The sequence below is a fragment of the Anarrhichthys ocellatus genome, unplaced genomic scaffold (assembly GCF_004355925.1).
Source record: "Anarrhichthys ocellatus isolate YVR2014 unplaced genomic scaffold, GSC_Weel_1.0 scaffold27, whole genome shotgun sequence".
In the NCBI taxonomy this organism is placed as follows: Eukaryota; Metazoa; Chordata; class Actinopteri; order Perciformes; family Anarhichadidae; genus Anarrhichthys; species Anarrhichthys ocellatus.
In genome coordinates this window covers 5,846,856-5,857,736 of record NW_022280057.1, presented here as the reverse complement: position 1 = coordinate 5,857,736, position 10,881 = coordinate 5,846,856, and the positions used below count along the sequence as shown (strand labels likewise).

Sequence of the window (10,881 nt, the reverse complement as noted above, 5' to 3'; positions counted from 1 at the left end):
ATGTCTCAGGAAACCCATGAAGCCATCCTGAACTGCTTCTGTCACAATAACTAAACCGTAATTCATTCCGTCTTTCGGCAATAAAATTTGACTTTCACTGCAACGTGCTGAAACTATCTGGTATTTTACTGCACAATGTGTTTACATGAGAGAGGGGGGGGGGGGGGGGCTGGAAGTTTCACACACACTGACTTGATCACATTAACAAATCAACAGAAGATGCAGACACTTTCAGAATGAGCCAGTCACATCATTAAATTACTAAATCATTGTTTAATAGTTCTGTGTAGCAGACAGAATGACTATGTGCATTATTCTGTATACATAGAGCAACAAAAAAAAAAAGTCTCCATTCAAATACAATAAAATAATCAAGTGTAAAAATGAACATAGAAAACATCTCTTAAAAAAATGAATCAGCAAAAGTAATGACTCGAATTAGAAAACAAATATTCCAGTGATATTCTTTCCTTAACATTGAAAACAGCCAACTTTCAGTATTCCGTTACACACGACCACCTGGCACTGTCCACCTGAAGAGACGGGTTGAATAATAGAACAGCAGACGAGTCTCCCGATATCTTTGAGAGCTAATTATTCTGCGTTACTGGATTCAAATATAGCACCAGCACTTGATCAGGTCAGGGATCTGCACTGTACTTAAATAACCTTATTTCATTTGATGTTGTTTGAGAATGGTTTTATAAAGATTTTCCTCAATCAGGGGCCAAATGAAGCCCTGATCTTGAACCAGCAGGTTGATAAACCCAGTTGGGCATCAGGGCTGGAGTGCGCGCAGTATAGTATTATATTTGCATAGTTATAAATATTGCATGGAGCAGCTGATATCACCTCTCCGGATTCTTGTCAGATATTACAGCACAACATCATGGCAACATGTATGCTGATGGCTACTGAATACGAATGAGAGCAAGGCCAGACATTCAGCAACTACTGCTGCCGTTCAGTGGGAGGGAACGTGGGTGAACAACACAAACACACATTCTTGTCTCAGCAGTTTTTGGGCAGTTTTCCAGTGTGCTCTATCTTCAGCAGAAAGACCACAACGCTGTTTAGGAAACCTAGGGTTTATGACAGCATGCTCGGTACCGTACAGTAATTACAGATGGCAACACACGCATGCACTCAAACCTAAAAGCACAAACACATGTGGGAAGTCGAGTGTGCACATCAAACTAAATATAGGTGGCATACTGCACACACTCATTCTTATGCAAAAAAGCACACAGGCATGTAAAGGCTAGCATATTAAATGGAAACAACAAAAATGGTTTAACCGACTTTCTTCTTCTCCGGTCTATCTCTACTTCCCTCTGGGGCTTCAGGAATGTTCATGTGAATGGATGTAAGCACGTTTTCTTCATAAAACTGTTGTGGGCACATGTGGTAGCTTAGACAAGTTTGTGTAAATTATCTAAATTTTTAAGTGAAATCTATTTTTACACATGCACACCAGTGAACAAAATCCCTTCTCAGTCAAAAATAAATCAAAACACACGGAAACACCCAGGTGATGACTGACAGCAGCCCAGTGGGAACGTGATCGCCGGGGAGGGAAATGACAAGACTGGATTGGTTGGCGCTTTTTTCAATAACACAGCAAAAGTGATTAGCATTTACAAACCAGTAACATACAGTATATCAGACAGATACAATGCAATATGTTTCATACGATAAAAAAAAAAGTGTGTTGTGGTCTTGTCCTGGTACAGCCAGAGAAAACTTGCACCTGCAGGATTTGCCCAATTCCAGACATTTCCGGTCTAAATTTGGGATTTAGAATATAAGCACAAAGAAGGGCGGATTCCTCCTGAGTAAGTCTTTGGAATCGCTGAAGTTGGCCTTTGTCGAATGACGGGTGAATAAAGTGAAAAAGAAACAGACAAAAATACATGAACAGATATGTGCACATGCTGAAGAAAGCAATTAAATCTTTTTGAAAATGGCAAAGATCCAGAGGCTGAGGTGTGAGCCCTGCCCTCCTCCTCTGCCACTCCCTGAAGACGCAGTCAATGCAACCCTTAAAGATGGCCCCGTTAAGGCTCGAACTCTGGGAAACACGGGGATGTTATCCGTGAGCTAATCTCAGATTGATATTGGCCACTGGAATGGCTACGAAATACATCAGAGTTAAAATCTCTCTGCCCCGTCTGCCTAATGGGACCGAGAGGGAGTAGCGTCCAGTAACTCCTCCAATGACTCCGCTCCTTCTGGTTTAGGCTCCTCCTTCTCCTCGGTCTTCTTCTTAGCGGGCTGTTTGCTGGATGAGGGCGTCTCTTCCTGCATCAGCTCTTTGGCCAGGATGTTGGTCACTGCATGACCAGCTCGTCGGTGGTTGGCTGAGAAAGAGAAATACAGTCAGTGAGATAGTAATGACATTAAGATGTCATGTTTATATTAGAGCAAGTCCATACAGATATGTCAGCGCATGCCATGACGTGACATCTGATGCTCAAAAAAAATTAAATAAAAGTCAGTAAGCCAAACAACACCACATCGGCAGACAGGTACTGAACATTTTCACTGAGCAAACACACATTCACAAGTATGTGCAACAAAGACTTGTGTTGTGAATGATGAAACAACAGAGATGCTCCATTTCTTTCCAACATACAGATACATGCATTACCGCGACAAACAAACACAGAAACGGCTTAATGGTACGGCTGTGCGTGTGTGTGGATTAATGTGACATCTGGAATCTACTCACTGCTAATGTCAGCTTAGCCTCAACTTGATCTTAAAGTGTGGAAAATGAGTAAAAGAGGAAGGACACCCGAGGCATGGGAGACGTTTAGATGAAGAGGAAGTGGGACTGATGGAATGAATGTTTAGATGCTAAGAAGGAAGCGGTAGGACGAAGGGTGAGACGCCATGAAGAGCAGAGTGATTCATCCTGTGGGAAGATTACGGAGGTTGGGATGAAAAAAAATGAGATGAACACGGATGGAGAGATTGAGGAAAAAGGAGGCATGAGCTGGAAGGAAGTAGTAGAATAGATCACAGACAAATAGTGGATGCAGTGAGGAAAGATAAGAGATGCACACAGTGTGACGGATTGTGCCCCGAGGATGCTGCCGTTTTTATTCTTCTACCAGTTTACTCTGTTATTTCCTTCTCCTCCCACACACACACACACACACACACACACACACGCAGTAGCCTTGCCCTTATCTCTCATTCTCTCTCCATCCTTTACCACGCTTCATTTTCCTGCGTGGGAGGAGCGCTGTGCAGCAGCGGCCATTTTGAATTATATGGGTCAGTGGGAGATTGTGTTGTGGTGTTTGGCTGTCATGTTATGCCTGGTCTGGTGTATGATCACAACTCAGACAGAGGCTGTGAACAAAGGGTTGACATCAGCACAGGTCACACTTGTTACATACACACAATGATGTTACTGTTCCTACTGATGGGGAAAAAAAGGATCAATCCAACAAGGTCATGATGCAAACCAATAGCAGTACACATGCAAATGAACCATGGAACACAAACAACAAACCAATAGTTGACACATGGTTCTGACGGAGGGAGAAGAACAACACACACACACAAAAGTTACCGAACAGGTCTCCAGAACGAGCTGTGACAAAGACACAATGGAGTCTGGGAAGAAAGAAGAGAAGGAGGATTTGGAGAGTCAAGTTCACATTTACTTGTCTTCTCGAGATGTGAAACTCTGCTGGACTGATGAGCACAGACAGCTGGAGTGTCAAATTAACATTTCACACACAGTTTCCTTGGAGATTCTCTCTGGCTCAGTCAACTCTCAAATACGTCCTCCATATCTATTTTTGTGCCTTTCCCAAACCTCTTCTCCCTTACTCATAAACTAACTAATTAGAAATTATGCAAATGACCCAAAAACGGAGCGAAAGAGTGTGCATCAGTGTGGGTGTTATTCTATGTGTATGTGTACAACCCGCAGAGAAAAGCTCTTCAAAGGCTGTCAACCCAGCTCCTCTCCTCCCTCATCCTCCACTCTCTCCCTCCCTCTCTCCCTCTCGAGAGAAGACAGAGAGGAGGGAGAGGGCAGGATAAGAGTCGGGATCAGAGGGCTGTAGCATTGGGTGCAGCACCGGTACGATGAATTTAGACAGAAACCTGCAGATTAAAGTAAAGACAGGAACATGTGCAGTGAGGATGTGCACAATTTATCTGCATTTAAACTCAAACAGCCTCAGAAGCAAATACATCACCTAAAAAAACACATTAAAAAAAAAATGTATACTATATATACTTTTTTTTTTTTTTTAAAAGGCAAACTAGTTTTCATAAAGAGCTGGGGACTTTAGATTTGAGTTAATGTTACTCAAAGAGGTGTTAACAGTGCTTTGTTGTGGACCAATAACAAAATATGAAATATCTCCAGAGTTAGCCTTTAAGAGATCGCTTCAGAGTAGATCAGAGCCTAAAACTGCCACATTACCATTCAGTGGAAACTACATGGAATGATCTTGCAGCTTTCAGATGAGACTAACAAGTCAGAATTGTCACTACCAGTCACATTGAACTCTGTCGTTGAAAGACTCATGTGGCTCTGAAAGGAGCCGTCTAAAGCCTTTTTGTTTGTTTTTTATCCATCTGTTTTGCCCTCTCAACATTGTGAAAGTGCAGAACAGAAATCGCTTGAGTACCCCTTTAACACGTGGCACTACAAACATAGGAAACACAGCATGTGTATCCAGAAACTAGCTGTGATGTTGACTAAATGATCCATGCACTTGGCGTGCAGCAGTAGGAAATGAGATGTCGGGACTCACAACAAAGACTGTTTACTGGTGAACGAACGTGTTTGCACATCGAGGGGTCGATCAGCGGCACAAAGAGTGAAGTGAAAAGATCATCTGTAACACATTACACTCCGGGAAACTAAATAATGGCTGCCTGATGAGGGAAAGAGCTCTTTGTTGTACAGTATGCAAGTGTGCCGACCTTATGAGGGGAAAATAAAGAACCGGGGAGACGAGCGAGGAGAGAATTTACAGTAAATCAAGTGTAGGTCAGCTTGAGATGAGAAGCTTACAAGAACTAGCTCGGAGGCCTTGTGAAGGCAAAGTATATGGTCACATGACACAATGGTAACCATGACGAGCATGGTGGTGTATTTGCAGATGTAGGCTGGACCTCCATCAGTGTCTCCGGCTAAGCAGGGGCTCACATCGCCCTCCTCAGGCCCTGCAGCGTAACACACCGCCGCTCCACACCAGAGGACTGTGGGAAAGAGTGACGTCATCTGGAACCACTGCTGGCCTGTGTCTCGTGTTGGTATTGATGTGCAGGCATGCCTTTCATGTCCCCCAATGGGCTCAACTGGTGCATATGTGTGGCTTGCTGGCATGTATTGTCTCAGTGGGTGTTTAGTATGCATCACCACTGCTTAGTAACGACTTGATTGATGAGTGCTCTCTTATTAGTCTGAATTATCTCCTGTGTGTGTCTTTGTGTGTGTTTGTATGAACATCTGGGACAGCACAGATCTCTATAGGGGGCTTTTTTATTTTTTTTGTAGGAGCAGACTGTCTGCAGAGCCAGCGTGTGCCTCTTTTGTTCCCCTTTATCTCCGTCTCTCTGTTGTGATTGGTGCTTTGTCAACTAGTTGCTACTGCGATTGGTTGTTCTGGCAGAGGGTCGTGACCCAGCAGATGGGTCTATAGTGAGTGTTTAGACACGTCATTCATCCACACACGAGTGCCCTTATATTGCTTTAAACACACACGCACACAAATTAGCCTGATGTAGGCAAGCTGACAAGTCTGTATTCATACAAAAGGACAGACAGATAACTTCCAATCTCAGGCAGAGAGCCACAGCGTGATGATGTTTGAAAAACTATGCAAGGCTGTCTGTCCTCCGGAATGTAACGTGTCTGTTTGGGTGCATGTATCGGTACGCAAACCTCCATGTGTCTTTGTATTGGCATGCAAGCATCTGGAGTGTGCGTTTTGTCTGTATGTGTTTAAGGGGGGGGGGGTAGACAGCTGAGGATACCCCATGCAGTCCTCTCATTCAGCACAACCAGCACAAAGACACACAGTGAGCTGAGGTACAGGTCAAAGGTGAGGAGGTATATAGCCTCCGCAGCCTCGTGGCTTTCCATTCAGTCACAATTCTGTGACACAATAAGCATGACCACACACTCAATGGGCCCTTTAACACAAAGTAGGTGACATTTACGGTTACTGCAGCTGTGAGGAGAGGAAGGAAAGAGGAGGGGAAGGAAGGGACACACGTCGTGTAATGAAGACCCTCACGTGCACAATAGTGGTCACACAGAACACAAAAACAATCAAATAAAAATATACATATTGTTGCCACATTAGGCCACCTTACAAAGAAGTCCTCAAAAGCGTTTAAAAGCCTTGGAAAGACCATCTTGTACCCAATAAAAAAGGGCAGAAAGTCTGTGTGATAACTTGGCATTTTAATCTGATGGAAATGAGTTTATGCATATTTTTACATTGCTGGAAATAAGAAGAATATGCTCGTTGCCACTCCTGTTGGACAGGTGACTGTGAAAGATAACTCCTTAGGAAATACGGATATATAGTAAAATTCACTGGTGTATTGGCTGTTATAAGTAAATACATTTAGATGTTTTATCATGTCTTTGTGAAAACTATTAATACTACAGTTACATTAAATACAGACCTAATTGGCCTCAGCACCTGTTTTTAATGCGTCAGGCGATTGATTATGTTGTATGTATCAGGAAACTGATTTGAATGTGTGGCTTCATTGTGACGTACTTCCTTGCAAAGAGGAACCATGACCCCTCCTCCACTGCTTTGATCATTCATAGATCATTCAAGCGGATGAACCTTTGCTTTGTGTCTGCACACTCAGTACGTGACATCTGATCAGTAATGCCATGAACACAAGAGTACAAATTAATTGTATTTTAGCTGCATGGAAAAGTAATTAGAGAGATTAGGAGAGCAACTGGTTCAACTGGCCTCAGGGCCAGTGACGTATTCTATCTCACAATCAGTGAGGGAGGACGAGAGAGATGAGGACGCAGCTCGCCAAAACGATGCCAGCTTTATCAAATCTTACAGCTTCAAATGTATCTGTAATCTCTATTATTGTTTTCGTAGAGCTGTGGCTCCTTCTGATATTGTGTTTTGTCTTTTAATGACAGAACAGAAAAAAATAAGTCAGATTTTCTGTCATATCTACAAATCTTTTCTGCTCCGCATGCAGAAAATTGTATAGATGTATTACACATTATGGAGTGAACACTGACATACTTTCATGCACACATGAGCTGGATACATGAGATGCTCAAACAGGCTAACTGTGGTGCCAGAGTCAGGATGTGCCGCCTCCTACTTCATTAAATTAAGACCTCTGACTCAACCAACTAGTCACAGACACACTCCTATTGTGTGGCTGAAGGGCTTCCGGGGTGTACGAAGCAACGTGGGTAACTGGAGAGGAGTGGCCTTTAAACATATGTGAAGAAAATATAAACTCCTAGCAAAGCTGAGAGTGCCCAAAAACCACAGCAGGGCTTCAAACCCTCCACATCAGCCATGGAAAACCCTGAACTTTGGAAAAAGAAAACTAAAATGACAAGACCGAGGAAAAAAAAAAAAAAAAAAGGAGACCGGGAGGAGGCACTGAGCTGAGATGTGATACATACAGCCACTTATATTTTCCTTCTCTTCTGTTTAATTGTTATGGACATAACTGCCAACAGGCTAAATAAATGCACTGAGTGACTGAAAGAAAGAAAGAAAGATTGCAGTCTACCCTCCGGATCTGTGCTATTCCACTCTGGAGCTCTGCTTCACATCTGGCTTCTATTGAAGGAGGTATTGGGTTGCACTCACTCTTCCCCAGCCTCTGTTATGTGTGAATACCCCCCACCACACACACACACACAAACAAGTTTCCTAACACAAGGTATCATATTACAAGTTACTATCCTGAAAGCCCACACTGCCTCATGTTCATACTGAGTCTGGATCGGGCACTGGGACACCCGGCAGCATGAGTAGCTAACCATATTACTGTCCCGTCGCTTACAGACTGAACACGTGGCCAGAATGATAATCAAACCAGACTGTGCTCAGGAACATGTCCTCGGATACAGCACATGGACTTTTGGCTGGCCCAGTAGTGACAAAAACATAGATCCAATTTTTTGGGTTCCAAGATAAAGCAGAAAAAAGATTTTGAGTTGAATGATTTTTGATAATATAGATTCTATGATATATATTCATGTACATTAACAATGAGCTGGGGTTTCACACCAAACATAAAATCAATGTTTTTCACATCACACTTGTGTAAGTTGCATATTGGACTATGATTGGCTACCCCACTAGTTCTCATACATGTCTTTAACTCAGATTCATGTTAAGCACAGACATTTTCACTCTTCAGCAGATTCATTTCTAGAGTCCAACTCTAAGTAAAAATGGGCAAAACCTATTTTGAATAAAGAGGGGAATTAACAATTTCTATTTTCTTTACATTTTAAGCCTTTTATACATTTTTCCGATTGCCCAAGCACTGATTCCACTTCCTTAGACTGTGTACCCACACTCTGGTTCATCCTCCTTTGCGCTACATTCATATTCCTCTTAGAATTTCCTATTGCACAGCCACACCCTCGCCAGTTGTTCCTCTCTTAAGTCTCTTCCTGCCCACACCCACGCCTTGGCCGCCTCCCTCTTCTGATGTCGTGCCAGCCATTGGTGGAATTGCATTTGTAACCATGGCCACAGAATACTATCACAACCCAAAGTCTTTGAACCGTGCAACAGATGGAGCAGAGACATGGGCAACACAAACAACTGTGTTGTTGTGTGTTGACAAAAACAGAGAAACAGAGAGGAAGAGGGAGATGGAACAAATGAGTCTCATATGCTCCACGTGTTTCACTGTAGTAATGCATAAGTGTGTGTGAAAGGAAACAGAAATCTGTAAATCAGGCAGGACATGACGTTTTGTGAAGATTAACTGCTCTGCTTGTGGACGAGTACCTGCTTGCCGTGGTCCTCTCTTTCTCTTGAAAGCAGCGCCGGACTGCAGCGCCTCCAGCAGGCCATCCATGATACCAGTTTCATCCCCCTCTGTAAACACAGCATCAACAACACATCAACAAACCCTGGAACAAACCAATATGTGGAGACACATTAGAACTTGTATTCATGACACACACACACACACACACACACACACACACACACACACACACACACCTCTACTATTACAACCATGTTATTTAAAATCAATACAACCCTGACATCTTACGCTAATCTTCTTTTGGTGGTTTTTCTAAACCCTCTACCCATCGCTGTTTCTCAGACACGCCAACACACACGTGGGCAGCAATGTTATTTACCTGCCACGTGGCCACGATGGCAAATTAGCTACATTAACCCAGATAGGCAGTGACCCAGTTCAGCTACTGTCTCTGCTAGGAGCTACATGCTGCACTTTCTGGGAGGTAACCTCTAAAAACACACAAACACACCTTCTTATTGGAAGGACACACCCACTGAGACCAAACTTGCTCATGGACATTAAAATACTACATAAACTGTGGCTGACGGTTAAAAGGGTGCTGACTGGAAATTAACCTTGTATCTCTGTATGTGTACAGGTAGTTTGTACGGGTGGTTTTGTTGTTTGTTTACATGCACATTGTTTATCTGGTGGTCTTAAATCAGAGATCAGAGGGGGGAAGACTCCATGGCCAGGTTGCTGTGTGTAAAAGTGTTTTGTGGGCAGGATTCAGTGGCTCATCACAGCGCTCAGGCAGATGGTTTTAATTATTTCCAATCGGAACCTAAGTAGAGCCAGAGGGGTCAAAAAAAGGGGCCAGCGAGGTGGGGTTAAAGGTTTATGTCGTCACCTCCCCAACCCCCAAACACACACACAAACACACATACACATCTCTTCTGCTCACACACACACATACACACTATATCTAATCCTGCAGTAAGCCATGGAGCAGATGGCCTGTGGTCTCGCCTGTCACGTCAGAGAAAGTCTCCCTCACACACTCCACAGGACTTCCACAGCTCACATACACCCCTCAATGTCCGCGTCCTGGAACTACACACAGTTCAGAATGATGTTTTTCTCCTTCCGGGGAAACACATCTGGCCCGTTTCCACTCACTCTAATCACAGGGTTGGCTTAAACGAGTGGAAGCACACAGACATACAAACCTATTTGTGACTGTACTGGAGGCGATAGAGGGACCACATAATGACCTTGTTGTGTTTAAAACTGGCTGAGTGAACTCCCGACTAAAGGTAGAATGCCCAAGGGACGGTGCACTGTACAGCATTAGACACAAGCTCTTTAGAGCTTTTGTTTGAGCGTGGCCTTGGGCAACACTTTTTCATAAAGCCATATACAAGTCTTCATTTCACAGGGAAGCTTTACAATGTTTGGTTTGTTAGCGATTATAAATAGGGCTAACAATGGGGGGGGACACACTTGTTGGGTTCAATCACTTGTTGATAATCACGTGCTCTTGCATTCACATGATTCTTCTGTGGAACAGGTACCAGGCTAATGGTGCTATTATTGAGTTATCAATACAGAATCAATATTGAAATGGCATCAAACACTGTGGTGGCAAAGTCAGAGTCAGCACAACAATGCCATGGATTATGAGCAGCACAAGCACGCACAGACATTCCACACACACCTATAGTGCATGATACAAACAAAAGTATTGCCTGACCCAAGTAAGAACATAAGACGGATTAATTAGTGTAATAGCATTACATCGTGAGCTCTTAAATATGTCTCTTTGGACCTGGTCTACATTGAATGAATGCGCGCGCACACACACACACACACACACACACACACACACACACACACACACAC

At 43.3% G+C, this 10,881-nt stretch overlaps 1 protein-coding gene across 4 annotated transcripts in view; it reads right to left on the bottom strand.

Moving 5' to 3' along the window:
• Positions 1-253: 253 nt before the first annotated feature.
• Positions 254-10,881, bottom strand: part of diaph1 (diaphanous related formin 1) — a 79,936-nt gene continuing 69,308 nt past the window's right edge. For 2 of the 4 annotated variants that reach the window (XM_031862905.1, XM_031862906.1), the window contains one exon: positions 2,277-9,104. In XM_031862905.1, the coding sequence (XP_031718765.1) occupies positions 8,764-9,104 (341 nt within the window). In that variant the 3' untranslated portion in view covers positions 2,277-8,763. Of the gene's footprint in view, positions 9,105-10,881 lie in introns of all 4 variants that reach the window. The other 2 variants (XM_031862907.1, XR_004213298.1) reach the window with 2 other exon arrangements.